Source organism: Heloderma suspectum, chromosome 5 (assembly GCF_057233095.1).
Source record: "Heloderma suspectum isolate Gila_16-S chromosome 5, 16-S_ref, whole genome shotgun sequence".
NCBI lineage: Eukaryota > Metazoa > Chordata > Lepidosauria > Squamata > Helodermatidae > Heloderma > Heloderma suspectum.
The window spans coordinates 104,196,538-104,214,879 of NC_139462.1; the positions used below are offsets into that span (position 1 = coordinate 104,196,538).

General features: G+C 44.6%; 1 protein-coding gene across 5 annotated transcripts in view; it reads left to right on the forward strand.

Moving 5' to 3' along the window:
• The window catches only part of ARAP2 (ArfGAP with RhoGAP domain, ankyrin repeat and PH domain 2), a 165,651-nt gene that overhangs the window by 88,430 nt on the left and 58,879 nt on the right, over positions 1-18,342 (forward strand). For all 5 annotated transcript variants that reach the window (XM_084856963.1, XM_084856964.1, XM_084856962.1 and 2 more), the window contains exons 18-21: positions 232-430; positions 2,200-2,263; positions 14,158-14,321; positions 17,134-17,346. In XM_084856963.1, coding sequence (XP_084713089.1) covers positions 232-430; positions 2,200-2,263; positions 14,158-14,321; positions 17,134-17,346 — 640 coding nt within the window. The remainder of the gene's footprint in view (positions 1-231; positions 431-2,199; positions 2,264-14,157; positions 14,322-17,133; positions 17,347-18,342) is intronic.

Genomic DNA, 18,342 nt, shown 5'->3' on the forward strand with positions numbered 1-18,342 from the left:
TATTATGTGTTAAGTTGCGTAGAATCAACAAAATTTGAGCATTTGTTATGTGTGATGGAAAGGCAAGATATAAATATTTTAAACAAATAAACAGGTCAATATTTGGGCAGCAAAACCAATCTGAATGTTGCTTAGCAAAACTCAGTATGTCTAACAGTGTTTAGTGTTTAATATTTTCCTTTTAGTATTGATTTTAAGTATACTTATTTTCCTTATTTTTGTTTGGAATAGCACTTTGTCCCCATAGTGGCTAAATGTCTTCTGGAGAGGGACTATGATGTGATTGGCCAGCTCTACTACAAAGACTGCCATAATCTTGATAACTGGAAAAAAGGCTGGTTTGCTATAGAGAAGTCAAGTCTGTATTTTTGCTTAGAACTGGAAAACTCTCAAGAGGATTTGATACATCTAAGGAGGCTCCAAGAATTAAGTAAGTTTCTGAAATGAGCATGTGTTAGAGCTATTTCACAAAACTTTGAAAACTTCATGTGCTTAAAAGAGTAAGGTATAAAGAAGTGGTGTGTGTTTGCCTGTGTGTCTGTATTTGGCTGCATAAATGCTTTCTTGAACTCTGTGGTTTCTACACACACCACTCCAGCAATGTATAAATAAAGGAGCTATGTGGGCAAGCAGGGCCGGCCCTGCCATTAGGCAGAGTGCAGGCAGCTGACTTATGGGGCATCTTAAAGATGATACTTACAAGACTGTTGTTTATATAGAAGAAATTTGTGAATGTATTGGGTGTATGCTCTGCATTTTTTCTCATAAACGTATGGGAAGTACTGAGATAAAAAGGCTGATGAGATGCACTCAGGGCTGGGATGCTAGCAGCATGATCTACAGATGAGAATGTACTTGGGTCTCCTGGTGGGACCTTTGTTGAGACTGTTCAGTTAACTGTCATGTGTCAGTAATTACAATGGCCAGATAGCTGCAATAAGATCAAGATCCATAGAGATAGTTTGATAGCAAACAGTAGAGTGGGAAACCTATATAAAATTTGGCACCCAGAACAGAAACAGCAAGGGTCCCAATTCGTACACAACCAGCATGGCTGGCATTGAAGTTTGGTGGAGTCAGTTGCCAGGATCCTAATCCACCTCCCTGAAAACTCACCTCTCAGAAGGCAGCAAAGTCACCTTATGGGATGGTCCTTTGGCATGAGCAGGTTCTACACTGAACGAGAGCATGTCCAGGATATTTTGGTCAAGTGCCCTATCCTTATTTATTTGTTTCCAGCATTTTTATCCCACCCTGCATCCTTCACTGTCTCTCTCCCAGTCTCTGGATTAGCTGTGGCAACCAGGTTGAAGCCAGAACAGAAGTATAAACCACCCCAGCTAATTAAAAACCATTGCTGAGGACCAATAAAAACTTGAGGAAGCACATAATAGCGTCCTGATGGTTGGCTTTGTTGTGGTAGTTGGGAAGTTAAATGTGAAAGATGCAGACGCTAATTCCGTTGCTGAAGATAGCACACAGGGCATAGGCACAACCTGGCACCAGATATGTTGGACTGCAACTTCCATTATTCCCAGCCGGCATGGCCAACAGATCTGGAGGGGCTAAGTTGGGGAAAGCTGCCATAGGGAATGCAAGATGCATTGTGGAACTTTTTATGCATTTCTGTCTTTCAAACAGGTTGTGTAAAAATAGCTTCTTTCATGGCTCAGTTTCTTGTTGTCCCGTGAAGAGATGAATTGGAGTGTAAATGTGCCTGTTATTTAATGGTCAGTTGTGATGGAAAAAATACACAACTCTGCCTCTTTCCCCCATACCCATCTCTGTTCTCTTTTAAAAGTGATTCCAAAAGGCCGGAAGTCTACCCTGTATTCCTGAGCAAACTTACTACTTTATAACAAGCAGGGGAGTGTGGCTTATTTAAGGCGAATTTATTCATAACCCAAGAGCCAAATTATTTCTAGTCACTTTGCCTGAACTTCCTTAATAGGAACCTATCCATTGCCTTACTTTTCTTCATTATTGTGCTAAGAGAGGTCTACCTGTCTCATCTTTGCTAGTTACTGACTTCTGTTTAATCCATAGCCAGAGCCTAATGATTATTAAAGCAGATTTCCAGGTTAAGTGGCTGATGCTGGGTTGCCGTGTAACTTCCAATAGGTTATTTCACTTTGTAAAAGTTGTGTGACTTCACTTAGGTTATTATAAATGGTGTTTTGTTTTTTTTTTCATTTTTAGCCATCAGCAGTATAACCCAAAATGGAGAAAAAATAGACGTTCTGCTTCTGGTTGAGAAAGGAAGGTAAGGTATTATAACAGGTGGTCCTAGCGATGGTGACTATTCTACTTTTCATTACATAGAGAATCAGTAAGCTTGGTTCTGTCCATTGGAGAGAGGAGTTGTGCCTGTATTTTCAAAGTATTTTCAGAGGTTCCCCCCCCACACACACAGATCCAAAATCATCTGCCAGCTTTCTATTCACTGCATTTGAAATATCTCTCCAACCTCTTGCGTTTTCAGAAATTTGGGTGAGAGGGACATGTTTCCCCCAAGGTTGTGTGGAAGATAGAATTTGAGCCTGATCTGCTCAACTGTTGTGCGCCCCAGCGCTGACGTTACCATTCCAGCCCCACTCCCTAATGCCCATGCATGGCGTGGGCAGCGTGAAAAGGAGCACACACCCGCATCCCGTTGTACATGCTCCATCCAATTTGTACATCCAGTCGCACAGGGATTCTGATTTTGGGAAGGGCTTTTGTGTATGCAACTGCATGAGTGTTGGTGTGCCTTTTCACACGTCCTGCAGATAATGGAGAGCAGAGCCATTGTTGTTTACATGATGCACAGGCAAATAGGACTATGAAATACTTGGTTTAAAACTCTTTTGTGCCATTCAAAATTATGGTGACCGTTACTACAACGCACTCTTGGAATTCTTCTGCCGAGGAGGGACAGTGGCATGCTTCTACAAAGGGATGGGCATGTGCAGCTGTTCCCCCGTGAAATAAATGGCAGGAGCTGAGACATACATTTTGCATGGATGCCTAGATGCATTTCAGGGCGCAGGAGAGCCCTGCCCCCAAAACTTTGCAAGCTAAATTTTCCCAGTGGCAGGGCAGGGAAACAGCAGAGGGTGTGGGACGCAGTTCTCGCTTACCTTGGTTGTTGTTCAGGCTGTTTGCAAGAGCTGTATTAATGTGATAGAGCACTAAGAAGGGGAATGCTTAGAACATACTGTGTAAATATTTAATGGAAAATACAGTTGAACAAAATAAATGTTCCAAAACATGAGCGTGTGTCTCTTTTGTTTAACATATCAAGCTACGGTGTACCAAGTCAGGCTGCTGATCTAGCTAGCGTGATCTCTTCCAACTGAATCAGTGGTGGTGCAGTTTTAAGACTCTGAATCCCATGATACAGCGCGACACTGGGCAAAATATCTTCACTCCCCGAAGTGTCAGGCAAGGGTCTTTCCCAGCTCCTCTTGAGATCCTTTTAACTGAAGAAGCCAGAGACTGAAGTTAGGATCTTTTGCATGTCAGGCAGGTGTTCTGCCACAGAACTTTGCTCTTTCCCTTTAAAGCAGGTATGGGCAACCACTTTTATGGGAAGGGCCACATTCCCTCGGGGGAAATTTCTCAGGGGCCACCTATCAGGAGTGAGTGGGGCTGAAGCCATAAGTGGATAGGACCAGATCTGGTGGTGGACCACCCATTTTCTTTCTCTGCCACCCCTTTCTCTCTTTATTTCCCTCCTTCCTTTCCCCCCTTTCTCTGCTACCCCAATTTTCCTCTTTTCCCTTCCCTCCCCACCATAAATACCTCCTGCAGAAATTCAACTTAGAGAAAAGGTCACATTTGTCATGTGGGGTGGCTTTCACAGGAGATGGCAGTGCATGGGGAGGCAAGCGGGAGCTGTTCCCAAGTTCTCCCCCCCCCCACATCCCCTGCACAGCAGTTAGGCTAAGAAATAAAGCTCCTTTTTGCATGGAGTGGCCTTTTTTAAAAGCCTAATTGTTGTGTGGGGATGTGGGGAGGATAGGTACACAGCGGAGGAGGACAGGCCGCTGGCCAAATCCGGATGTGCTGTGGCTGGAAGTTCCCCATCCCTGCTTTATAGTTATACTTAGCAGTTCTTTCATGGAAACATATGAAGCTGCTTTATACATGCCTTGAATTTTCTACTTTTGATGCTACTGTAGGTTGAAGCTATTGCCAGAACAAGGTTGATGTCAGTAGCTCCTTTTGGGGTGAGCAAAAGACAAAATCTAAAATGCTGCCCCAAGTAAGGTGTTCTGTTAGCATGTGTTCGGACCCATGCAGGGGTGTAGTGCAGTCAGGGCTCACAGGGTCGAAATGCCAGGTCTTTTTGATTAGCAGGGACAATGTCATCCTCCTTCCCAGCCCGCAGGCTTCCCTGTTCCCTCTCAACTTGGTTGCAATCCTCACAGTAGCTGTGGGGGAGGGAGGGATTTTCCCAACAACAATATATTGTTTCGTGTTGTGAGGCAAAGTATTTCAGGGGTGACTTGGGACTGAATGGGCAATTAAGACCCCTTTGTTTTACAAAAGACCTGGTCCTGGTGGAGATGAAAATGGCTAGAACTGGTTTGTTGATATGGATCAACAAAGCTGCCTGCATTTTTGAACTCTCCTTGGGGGCATGGCTATGGGGACTATCATGATGAGCTCCTGCACTTCAAAATTTACCTCTGCACCACTGGACCAGTGCTGTGCTCAACTATACTTTTTTGTCGTTGCTCAAGTTGCGATGTTTCTCTCCCTCTGCCTAGCAAAATGGAAGCCACCATCTCACTGCTACAGTCAGTCCAGTTATATGGGGATATGCATATATGGAGGCTTCATGTTTTGTTTATGGACTATGGACATGTTGTTGAGTAGGCATCAGATGCAGCGTGTGTAATGCATAAATTGTATATTGGTTGTATTCTATCTTTTAGTTGGCTTTAGTTTAGTTAGAGTGGTTGAAATCCACACATAGCCAATGAAGATCTTTTGGCCAAAGCTACATCACAGTTTTGGTGCAAGGATAAAGTTGTATGTGTGGCGAGGGGAGGGGTAGCAGGGGTAGCAGGCACAAGGTATACTTTCTTGAGCTCTGTGCTGGAAGGGTGAGATATAAACGTAAATAAATTATAAATAAGTAAAATCTATGCCTCAGTGCTTTAAATCCCTTTCAGTCCTACAAGTCTCTAACTGGAAAAAGGGAACTGCCAATGTGTTCTCTACACATAGGTTTCAGTTTTCAGGCAAGGAATCAACATTCTATTGGTCTTCTGTTTCCTTTGAATGTTGGCTTTCTAAGGAGCCATGTTCAAGGTTTCCATTCAGCTCTTTGTTAGCCCATATGATAAATCCTCCCACCCCTTTTTTCAACTTCTCAGACAAACAAAATTCACACTGCATATATCTGGCAAACATAATATTGGAAAGCCACTGAAGGGAAAGCCTTCAGTGGAAAGCCACTGAAGGGCTCATCTCAACACTTCAGTAACATTTTGAATTGACTAACAGAATGTTTGCGAAAAAATAACAGTGTTATCTGCTTTCAACGGCTGCCTCGGCAGTCTGAATATATTGCTTCAGCAAACCTTTCCCTTGCCCTGTGTCCGGTGCGTGACCAGCCAGCTTAATGGTTTCTTTTACAGTACAATAGGTGCTCTTCACAGACCTGTATCTTGAAGGAGTGGCATTGGAATTCATTAGTCAGGTTTTCTGTGCTTTTCACCAGACTGTTGTACATTTAGGAAAACACAGATCTAGAAGTGTAGGAAATACAGATCTATATATCTGAGAATATGCCTTCTGCCTTAACAGCCTGACTGGTCACTGAAGGCATCAGATTTCATTTCAGAGGCACTTCTGGTGGTTCTGTTCACTGCTTGGGGAATCCTTTTTAGATACAGAGTGGTTTATAAACAAGCAAACAAACTCAGCTTAAAAAAAAAGTTTCTTAGGGAGCAATCCTATGGCCACTAGTCAGCAGCTAGATGACCATAGGATATGTGGTTTTCCGGGAACTGACTTCAGAGCCCGTGCTCCGAGGTCGGTTCCTGGAGAACTGACCTTCCCTTCCCTTCCCTTCCCTTCCCTTCCCTCCCCTTCCCTTCCCTTCCCTCCCCTTCCCTTCCCTTCCCTTCCCTTCCCTTCCCTTCCCTTCCCTTCCCTTCCCTTCCCTTCCCTTCCCTTCCCTTCCCTTCCCTTCCCTTCCCTTCCCTTCCCTTCCCTTCCCTTCCCTTCCCTTCCCTTCCCTTCTGTGCTGCCTCACAGGCAGCGTGGAACAGCCCTGCGCTCCCTGCTTGGAAGAGGAGCACGGAGAGACAAAAATGGGGCGTTCTGGGGTGGGGAAGGCAGAAATGCCGGTACGATACATCCTATGTGTCATCCTCCTCCCCCGCTCCACCTTCCCACAGCTAGACAGCCGAAATCGGCTGTCTAGCTGCAAACACAGGGCAGGAGAAGCGCAGGGGGAACAATCCGTGCTTCTCCTGCCCTGTGTTGGATAGGCGGTCGCCTCTGAGTTTGGAGGCGGCCACCTATCCCCATAGGATTGCGCCCTTAGTTGGTTAATATGCAGAAATAAATTCTGAATGGACTAATTTGACTGGGGAAAATAATCTGAGGGGAGACTTCATAAAAAGGGTAGGTTTGGAGCATAGGTTATGGAGGGTATACTATTATCCACCCTCTGACACCTGCCACTGTTCTTCCTCATGGGATGCAAAGCAGCTTGAAGGATTGTTCAATTGGTCTTTGTTAACGCTGGAATCACAGTGAAAATTAGCTAAACACAAGATCTTGATCAATAATTAAAACTGGTCACATTAACCCCCCCCCCCCCCGAACACAGGTACAAATCTATTGTCAATCCCATTTCCTGACCCCAAGCAGTGAACTTCCACAGAAAATCCACTGGTTGTGATCTCATGGCATCATGGTGTTCTGGCTTCAGATGGAACCAACACTTAGTAATTATTGAGCATGCAAATGTTGCCCAGTGCCACACTGTATCATGGGATTTGGAGTCTTAAAACTGCACAACCACTGATTTGTTTTTGTGCCTGTGCATTTGATCATGGCAAAAAAGGTGATAATTAGGAATTCAGTAAATATCAGGAGGTATCATGGCTCAAAAAGAATAAAATATCCCCCAAATGCAGATGATATGAGAATACGAATTTTAGTGAAGGGCAATAATGGCTTCCATCTCCAGGTAGAACAGCAAAAGCAAACGATGCTACAAGACCCATTGCTGTTTTAGCATAAGCATGAATTTTCAGAGCTTAGATTTGAATGTACCACATTAAATTTCTACCCAAATTGCATTTTTTGCAAACTCCAGTGGAAAGTCTAATTAAAACTTTTGTAACTAAGACAACCCTATGACTAATGAAAAAAGAGCTTCCTACAATTTGGGGGGCATGTTTTTCTTTCAAAGGAAGGCATCTAATAGAGATGATGAGACTTAAAACAAAGCCGCCGCCACCCCCTCCAGAGTTAGCGTTTATTTGACTGGGCCCTGACAGAATTAGATCCCCATTTTAGTACATTTAAGATAAAATCTCCTCTTAGCCTTGGCTGAGGTGGGAAATGAAATTCATCCTACCACCCAAGTGCATTGACTGCATTATAATTATCATGTGCCTTGTGCCCAGCTAAAGGGCATACAGGCTGGGCTGCGACAGTTGAGTGAAAAGCTTGAGTCTGTCCAGTTAACTGCATTTGATTGTTTGTGGAGAGACGCCTTGTTAAGTGTAAGTTTTCTAGACCACACTTGAAACAGAAGACAACTGCAAGCTCTAAACAGGGCCTTAACAGTTTCAGGCACCTTGTTACAACTACAGCAGGCAAAGTAAAAGAAGGCAAAAGTGAAACCAAAGCCAGCGCAGAGTAAGATACACAGGAAGAGAGAGAGAGAGAAACACACATCCCTGCTCCCTGTTCCCATATACATTAATCATTTAGGGAACAATGCTATGGCCACTAGACACTGTCTAGAGGGCCATAGGATTGTTTGGTTCCCAGAAACCATGCTCCCTGCCTCCGCGTAGCTGGCACGGTTCTCTCTGTGCCGGCTGCTTCTCCATGCTCACAAACGGAGTGTGGAGAGGGTGAAAAGGGGGTGGTCCCAGGGGCAGGGAGGGGAGCAGACCGTGGAAGCTTCTTTTTCAAGGCTTCCTATGTACAACGCAGCCTCCCCCCTCCCACTCTGACGTCCTCAGCTAGATGCATGAAATTGCATGGCTAGCTGAAAATGCAGGGTGGCCGGAACATGGAGGAGAGGATCTGAGTTCGGAGGCTGGCGATTCTCATAGGATTGTGCCCATAGTGGCTTTTCAATCAGTCATTGTTCTCTCAATACAGTGGGTTTTAACAATGGACGTTGCTCATTCCAACACACTTGAGAACTGTTGTATTGGTAGTAGTAATGACTGCAGGAATCAGCAGGCCTCAAACACAACTGTTCTTTATCAAGCACATGCAGAAATGGAGGCGGCTTAGCAGAAACTCCACCCTCTGTTACAAAAACTGTGTTCTATTCCTGGTAGACTTACCCAATTTGTTCACCAAGAACGATAGGAGGCAGAGATCTGGTCTAACATGGTTTTATTCTGCAGAATATGGCAATCCTTGGGGCTACAGTACCAAAGTGAGGACGGCAAATTAAACAGTGTGACTCAGAGGTTAATATACACAAAGTCTTTGGGGGATGTCTTACGCCTGCTCTCTGATAATCTCTTTAGCTGGAAGGGAGGAGGAGAAAGACAGCGCCTTTCAGCACTTAAGCATGCGCAGAAAGCTAGTCACGTACTCTCTTGCATGATACATTCTCGGCATTCCTGACTTAAGGCACCATATCCTGCCAGCGTGGCAGTTTCACACAGAAATAGATCACACAAAAATAGCTTGATTGATCCAGAGGTATTACAAATGAAATTTCTATAACACTTCTGTTGCTATTCCCAACTCTACAGGAGCTGCCAAGGTTCAAAAACAATCACCAACCCACAGTCTCCCCCAAGATACATAACAAGAACCACAGAAATAGAGTGATAAATAAGATTGCCTGAACTGTAAACTACTTTCGTGCAATTATGTGTAGGCCGACTTCATAGCAAGACCACCTTTGTATTTGTCTGTCTGTTTGTTTATAACCCACTCAGGAGTGGCATCCCCTTCATGGATCACTGCCTTGTTGTGGCGAAGGGGCTTGCGTAACTCAGTGAAGCCATAAGCTATGCCGTGCAGGGCCACCCAAGACGGACAGGTCATGGCAGAGAGTTCTGACAAAATGTGGTCCACTGGAGAAGGAAATGGCAACCCACTCCAGTATTCTTGCCAAGAAAACCCCATGGAACGTATCACAAGGCTAAAAGATATGACGCCGGAAGATGAGCCCCTCAGGTCGGAAGGTGTCCAATATGCTACCGGGGAAGAGCAGAGGGTATTTCCAAGTAGTGCCAGAAAGAGTGAAGCGGCTGGGCCAAAGCCGAAAGGACACTCAGCTTTGGATGTGTCTGGTGGTGAAAAGAAAATCCGATGCTGTAAAGAACAATATTGTTTAGGAACCTGGAATGTCAGATCAATGAATCAAGGTAAGCTGGAGGTGGTCAAACATGAGATGGCAAGATTGAACATCGACATCTTGGGAATCAGCGAACTAAAATGGACAGGCATGGGCGAATTTAATTCAGGTGACCATCATATCTACTATTGTGGGCAAGAATCCCTTAGAAGAAATGGAGTAGCACTCATAGTCAACAAAAGGGTGGGAAAAGCAGTACTGGGGTACAATCTTAAAATTGATAGAATGATCTCAGTACGAATCCAAGGCAAACCATTCAACATCACAGTAATTCAAGTCTATGCCCCAACCACTGAGGCCGAAGAAGCTGAGGTTGATCGGTTCTATGAAGACCTACAACACCTTCTAGAACTAACACCAAAAAAAGATGTCCTCTTCATCATAGGGGATTGGAATGCTAAAGTAGGAAGTCAAGAAATCACCGGGATAACAGGCAGGCATGGCCTTGGTGTACAAAATGAAGCAGGACAAAGGCTAATAGAGTTTTGCCAAGAGAACATGCTGATCATAGCAAACACTCTTTTCCAACAGCACAAGAGGCGACTCTACACATGGACGTCACCAGATGGTCAATATCGAAATCAGATTGATTATGTCCTTTGCAGCCAAAGATGGAGAAGCTCCATACAGTCAGTAAAAACAAGACCTGGAGCTGACTGTGGCTCAGATCATGAGCTGCTTCTTGCAAAATTTCGGCTTAAATTGAAGAACGTCGGGAAAACCACTAAACCGTTCAGGTATGACCTAAATCATATCCCTGATGAATATACAGTGGAGGTGAGGAATAGATTTCAGGGATTAGACCTGATAGACAGAGTGCCTGAGGAACTATGGACGGAGGTCCGTAACATTGTTCAGGAGGCAGCAACGAAATCCATCCCAAAGAAAAAGAAATGCAAGAAAGCCAAGTGGCTGTCTGATGAGGCTTTACAAGTAGGTGAAGAAAGAAGGGAAGCGAAAAGCAAGGGAGAAAGGGGAAGATATACCCAACTGAATGCAGAGTTCCAGAGAATAGCAAGGAGAGACAAGAAGGCCTTCTTAAATGAACAATGCAAAGAAATCGAGGAAAACAACAGAATGGGAAAGACTAGCGATCTCTTCAAGAAAATTGGAGATCTCAAGGGAACGTTTTGTGCAAAGACGGGCATGATAAAGGACAAAGAAGGCAGGGACCTAACAGAAGCAGATGAGATTAAGAAGAGGTGGCAAGAATACACAGAAGAACTATACAGGAAAGATCTGAATGTCCCTGATAGCCATGATAGTGCGGTCACTGAACTTGAGCTGGACATCCTCGAGAGTGAAGTCAAGTGGGCCTTAGGAAGCATTAGTAACAACAAAGCTAGCGGAGATGACAGTATTCCAGCCGAGCTATTTAAAATCCTAAAAGATGATGCTGTTCAAGTGCTGCATTCAATATGCCAACACATTTGGAACACTCAGCAGTGGCCACAAGACTGGAAAAGGTCAGTTTACATTCCAATTCCAAAGAAGGGCAATGCCAAAGAGTGTTCAAACTACCGCACAATTGCGCTCATTTCACATGCCAGCAAGGTGATGCTTAAAATCCTACAAGCTAGGCTTCAGCAGTATGCGAACCGAGAACTACCGGAAGTACAAGCTGGGTTTAGAAGAGGCAGAGGAACTAGAGATCAAATCGCCAACATTCGCTGCATCATGGAGAAAGCAAGAGAATTCCAGAAAAACGTCTATTTCTGCTTCATTGACTACGCTCAAGCCTTTGATTGTGTGGATCACAACAAACTGTGGCAAATTCTGAAAGTGATGGGAGTACCAGACCACCTTACCTGTCTCCTGAGAAACCTGTACGAGGGTCAAGAAGCAAGAGTAAGAACCAGACATGGAACAACCGAGTGGTTCAAAATTGGGAAAGGAGTACGACAAGGCTGCATATTGTCACCCTGCTTATTTAACTTATATGCAGAGTACATCATGAGAAATGCCGGGTTGGATGAATCAGAGGTCGGAATTAAGATTGCTGGGAGAATTATCAACAACCTCCGATATGCAGACGATACCACCCTAATGGCAGAAAGCGAAGAGGATCTCAAGAGCCTCTTGTTGAGGGTGAAAGAGGAGAGTGCAAAAGCTGGTTTGAAACTCAACATTAAAAAAACGAAGATCATGGCATCTGGCCCCATCACTTCCTGGCATATAGAAGGGGAAGAAATGGAAGCAGTGACAGATTTTACTTTCTTGGGCTCCAAGATCACGGCAGACGGTGACTGTAGCCATGAAATTAAAAGACGCTTGCTCCTTGGGAGGAAAGCTATGGCCAACCTAGACAGCATAGTAAGAAGCAGAGACATCACCTTGCCGACAAAGGTCCGTCTAATCAAAGCTATGGTTTTCCCAGTAGTAATGTATGGCTGTGAGAGCTGGACTATAAGGAAGGCTGAGCGCCGAAGAATTGATGCTTTCGAACTGTGGTGCTGGAGAAGACTCTTACGAGTGCCCTGGACTGCAAGGAGGTCAAATCAGTCCATCCTAAAGGAAATCAACCCTGAGTGCTCATTGGAAGGACAGATAATGAAGCTGAAGCTCCAATATTTTGGCCACCTAATGCGAAGAGAAAACTCCCTGGAAAAGACGCTGATGCTGGGAAAGACTGAAGGCAAAAGGAGAAGGGGACGGCAGAGGATGAGATGGCTAGATAGCATCACGGATGCAATGAAGATGAACTTGAGCACGCTCCGGGAGAGAGCGGAGGACAGGAAGGCCTGGCATGCTATGGTCCATGGGGTCACGAAGAGTCGGACACGACTGAATGACTGAACAACAACAGGAGTGGCATACTTGGCTCTCCTCCTCCTTTTATCCTCACAACAACCCTGGGAGATGGGTTGTTGTTTATTCGGTCAGTCGCTTCCGAGTCTTTGTGACTTCATGGACCAGCCCACGCCAGAGCTTCCTGTCGGCCGTCGCCACCCCCAACTCCCCCAAGGTCGAGTCTGTCACCTCCAGAATATCATCCATCCACCTTGCCCTTGGTCGGCCCCTCTTCCTTTTGCCTTCCACTTTCCCTAGCATCAGCATCTTCTCCACGGTGTCCTGTCTTCTCATTATGTGGCCAAAGTACTTCAGTTTTGCCTTTAATATCTTTCCCTCAAGTGAGCAGTCTGGCTTTATTTCCTGGAGTATGGACTGGTTTGATCTTCTTGCAGTCCAAGGCACTCTCAGCATTTTCCTCCAGCACCACAGTTCAAAAGCATCGATCTTCCTTCGCTCAGCCTTCCTTATGGTCCAGCTCTCGCAGCCATAGGTTACTACGGGGAATACCATCGCTTTAACTATGCGGACCTTTGTTGTCAGTGTGATGTCTCTGCTCTTCACTATTTTATCAAGATTTGTCATTGCTCTCCTCCCAAGAAGTAAACATCTTCTGATTTCCTGGCTGCAGTCAGCGTCTGCAGTAATCTTTGTGCCTAGAAATACAAGTCTGTCACTGCCTCCACGTTTTCTCCCTCTATTTGCCAGTTATCAATCAAGCTGGTTGCCATAATCTTGGTTTTTTTGAGGTTTAACTGCAACCCAGCTTTTGCACTTTCTTCTTTCACCTTCGTCATAAGGTTAGGCTAAGACATAGTGCTAGGCTCATGATCACCCAGTGAGCTTTGTGGCTGAGGAGTGAATTGAACTTGGGTCTCCCCAGGCCTAGTCCAGCCTTCTAATCACTACACCATGCTGGCTTGCTGTAATCTACTCTTAACTAATGCTAATTGTAAGAGAAGCATCCGCATTACATGGTAATGGGCTATCCTGTACCAAAAAGGCTGTCTACTTTTTTCTCTTTCATTCTCGTAGCAAGAGCGAAGCTACCCCAGAGCAGGGATGCCGTACTTCAGTCTTGCAAGATTTACTTCAGTTTTTTCTACTAAAATTGCAAGATTCAGTAACCAGAGCCTGGTGCAAAGGACGAACACTTAGAATTAAAGAGCTCTGAGCCCAGGAATCTATTCTGAGTACCATAGGGTACAGTCCTTCCACACACAAATCCATCCCTGGTTACCCTTCCACCCCCAGTTTTCATGATTTCAGCAGCAAAATTTGGGGGGAGGGGAGCATCATTTTGTTAGTTTGTTCATTTAAGATATTTCATATGCACTTTTCATTATAAAATAATCCCAAAGTGAGGTACAGCGTTGCTGTTGTTAAATCATTTGGTGTCCATAGAGTGTCCTTGACAATCTATTTCAGATCACCCAGATTTGCTCACTGCTCCAGAAATTGTATGTTTCTTCATGAGACGGGACCAGCCACATTCATGTATAGCTTCTGTTTCAAATTTTCAGATTTACCCCTCCCCCCATTTGAACCCTGAAAAGAATATTTAGGCTTGGATTAAATGCATTAAGGGTGCTTCCACACTGCTGTAAAATGCAGGGTCTGTTTTCACCCATAGATTATTACAAGTCCTTGAACTGGTTTGCATTTATGCATTTGTATGAGACCAGTCTTGCTATTTTCACTAAAACAGGAACTGCTTCATTTGCTTGCCCTCTTGTAGTTCTTTTTCCAAAATATTTTCCCCAAATTGTTTTCGCTTGCTTTTTTTGTTTTTTTTACAGAACCTTATATATCCACGGCCACACCAAGTTGGATTTCACAGTCTGGCATAGCGCAATTGAAAAAGCAGCAGGTACAGATGGCAACGTGCTAGAAGATCAGCAGCTCAGCAAAAACGACGTCCCGATTATAGTGAACAGCTGTATTGCATTTGTTACGCAGTATGGTAAGTGAAGCAGAGCATTTGTTCAAGTTCCTGAAAATCAGAGATGCATCCGGATAGAGTACTGAAGAAGCATCTATATCAGATTACATTACTTGGGCTTGAGCTGCGATCTGTAAAGACCACGCTTTGTCAGAGATTTTCACTGTTACATTAGGTTGTTTGTGTGGCGGTATATTTTTTGAAGGGAGAGGGAGAGAGGGATGCATCTTGTTATAAGGAAATGAAAACAGGGTTGGAAATGAAAATGTGCTGCTTGGAATGAGAAGGTGGGGCATTTATTTTTCATAGATGCAAGGTAGGATTCACTGGAAGATGAAGCGCTGTGTGGCAAAAATGCAGTATCTGTTGCTTTGTACCTATCTGGCTTTTAAAACTTCATCCATGCTGTGAAGGCAACAGCCTGTAAGGCCATGGTTTTCAAAAGGTGTTTTGGACAACTCCAGGGTTCCACAAAGTCCATCATGTTTTCCTTAAACTCTGCTATGTGTCCCTCACTCAGATGATCAGTAGGATGACTGTGGAGGGTTTGTGAGGAGCTCCGAAGGATCTCTCCAGACTGGGAGAATGGGCATCTAAATGGCAAATGCGGTTCAATGTAAGCAAGTGTAAAGTGATGCACATTGGGGAAAAAAATCCCAACTTCAAGTATAGCCTGACGGGGTCTGAGCTAGCGGTGACCAACCAAGAAAGAGATCTTGGGGTCATGGTGGACAGCACAATGAAAATGCTGCTGTAAAAAAAGGCAAACTCCATGTTAGGCATAATTAGAAAAGGAATTGAGAATCAAACTGCCAAAATCATACTGCCCTTATACAAATCTATGGTGCGACCACACTTGGAATACAGTGTCCAGTTCTGGTCACCACACCTAAAAAATGATATTGTAGAGCTGGAAAAAGTGCAGAAAAGGGCAACTAAAATGATCAAGGGGCTGGAGCATCTCCCCTATGAGGGAAGTGTACAACAGCTGGGATTGTTTAGCTTGGAAAAAAGGAGGGTAAGGGGAGACATGATAGAAATGTACAAAATTAATGCATGATGTGGAGAATGTGGATAGAGAGACTTTTTTCTCTCTCATAGTATTAGAACCTGAGGTCATCCCATGAAGCTGATTGGTATGAGATTCAGGACAGATAAAAGGAAATACTTCTTCAGGCAGTGCATAGTTAAACTATGGAATTCTCTATCATAAGATGTAGTGATGGCCACCAATTACGATGGCTTTAAAAGGGGATTAGACAAATTTTTGGTGGAGAAGCCTGTAAGTGACTTGTAGGCTTGATGGCTATGTGCTACCTCCAGCACCAGAGGCGGAATGCTTATATAAACCAGTTGCTGGGGAACATTAGTGGGAGGGTGTTTTTGTTCTCATGTCCTGCTTGTGGGTTCCTGGTCAACAGCTGGTTGGCCACTGTGTGAACAGAATGCTGGACTAGAGGGACCTTGGTCTGATCCAGCATGGGTCTTCTTACGGTTTTCCCAGTGGATGCACTCTTTTATTACTGAACATCTCATTAAGGAACACAGGATGGACTTTGTGGAACTCTAGGGTCCCCTGGAACACCTGTTGCATGCAAACAACCCAAACGAAGTAGACCCATGGGAGAGTATTGGATGCATGGTTGTAACAGTCTTGAGGCCAATGGGGAGATCCAACTGTGCTGGTTTGGCTTGAAGGGGCCTGTAGCATGTGCCTTCACTGATGGTTCAATGTCGGGCAGAGAGGGGAGTCTGTTTTTAACAGGTTCATGTCCAGTAAAGCACAGGCAGGTCCAGGAGAGCAGGGTCACAACAAGGTAAGGAACTGTCAGGACCCTGGACAGTCCTGCAGGTTGTGTTTCCTCACAAGAAAAGCTGTTGTCCCAGCAAGTGACTGCAGGCAATTTAGGCCTTCGGAAGGCCTTCAGAGGCTCTCCCCCTGCTACCTCTAGGCCTTGAAGGGCCCATCATTATTTCTGTAGCCCCATGCTTCTGTGTGACCGATGGACAGAAGACGTTGTGGGAGAATTATCCACAGAGTCTGAGGTTGAACGGAGGGCTCCATCCTTGCATCTGGAAGATATATGATGGGATGTTGAGGGTTTTCCCTGAAGAGGGGCAACCAGTGGCTTATCAGACTCTTGAGTTCTCATTGGGGTGCTGTTAAGCCTCTGGGCCTGGGGATATGACACCGACAGGCATTGCTGGTGCTCTTCAAGATTTGGGTGTATGCCCTCTGCAGCATAGGTCTCCATTACATTTTCTCTGAGCCACTAACCCATGAGCAGAGGATTAGTCTTGCATGACTGTGAGATCACTGGAACGATCCAACTCCATGGTGAAGAGATGCTGATTGTGTGGGAAGGGCTCATTTGATTGGCTCTCATCCACACGGTTGAGTCATTTCAGTGTGCTCCCAGCTGCATACGAGCTACACATGGGTAAGCAGTTCCCATGTAGCTGAGGAAATGTCTACTGGGTACACCACACTGGGTTCGGTGGAGCACAAGTTGATGTACAAACAGTAACCTGGAAGTTAAAAACTTTGAAAAATCCTCTAATCTCCAGGGAAAGCTGGGACAACATATGTAGTTATATATGCATTAAAGGCTCCATTTGGGTTGCCACCTCTAACGATGTCTGTGAAACAACTGTAAATCATTAATGTCACAGAGCAAGTGGATGTGTTTGCATTGGTTCAAAATAGATCGAATTTGGTGTATCACAGCGGTGTTGTTGTTTTTGTCTCTGCTTAAGCTGTTTTTAGATTCAAGTATTTGGCTATTTAAAGTATAATTATTTTGTAAAGTAACTGTGTGTTCCTTTGTTTCAGGTCTGGGTAGCAAATGTATCTACCTGAATGGTGGAGATCCTTCTAATGTGAGCAAACTTCTAGAGTGCTTCAAAAAGGATGCAAGAAGCGTTAAGCTGAGGGCTGGAACATATCAGCTGGAAGATGTTACTGACTCTCTGAAATGTTTTCTGTCTGAAATAGATGATGCACTTCTTACCAAAGAACTTTATCCTTTTTGGATCTCTGCCTTAGGTAATGCCCAGCATAATTCTTACGAAGCCCTGGAGGTGTTGCGTGTGGGACTATATACATATGTATTAAATAAGTTACTTCCTAGCATTTTGGCACACTCAGGTTATGCAAATGAAGGCATGGGACTATGTAGGTAGTCCCACCCCTATTCTGACCCCCAAATGCACTGTTTTACTTCTACCTAGGGATGCTGGAGAAATTCGAGACAGACTAAAATGAGCTCGGATTTCTAAGAATCCGACCTGCAGAATCCACTGTGGAGCGGCCCCCTCAGGCCGCGCATTGTCCGTGGACTTTTAGATTTTTTTTTTACTTTCCCGAAATGTACACATATTTATTCATAGGAAAGTACGCAAGTTTCTGCTGAGGAAAAGTTGAATGGAATGGGGGATAATACGCTAAATGTTACGTACTGAAGTAAATTATGTAAATTGTTACGAAACCTTTTATGTTATGATTTGCGTATTTTCCGCATGACAAAAAAAAAATATTCTCATCCGTCTGTGAGCGGACGACAGAAAAAAAAGGCACCTGACAATCCGCGAAACACAGATGGAGTGGACTTTCCACAGTCCATAAATCCCTACTTCCGCCTATATAAGGCAAATGGCTACAATTCACTCCTGTGGGGGGAGCAAAACACAGCATTGGAGACATTTGTCTGTGAATTCAGGCTCCATCCTCACTGAGGGGTTGGCAGTCGGCCACAAGGATGTGTGCAAGATGGGGTCCCTCAAATCTACAGGCCGACTTGCTATCCACACTCATATTGTCATTAGAATGGCATTTTGCAAGTTGTTTATAAGTGTTGGAGTTGGGGGTGTCCACCATGAATTATCTGCATGCAGCTTCTGGGCTCAGTTTATCCCAATTTCCTCGTTTTCACTCCAACTGATTAGTCATGGAGTATCTAGTGAGAGAGTCACTGGGCTTTTTCCCTGCCAGGCACGCAAGACATTCTTCTCTTCCTCTACCACTGAAATTGGGGTATGGCCT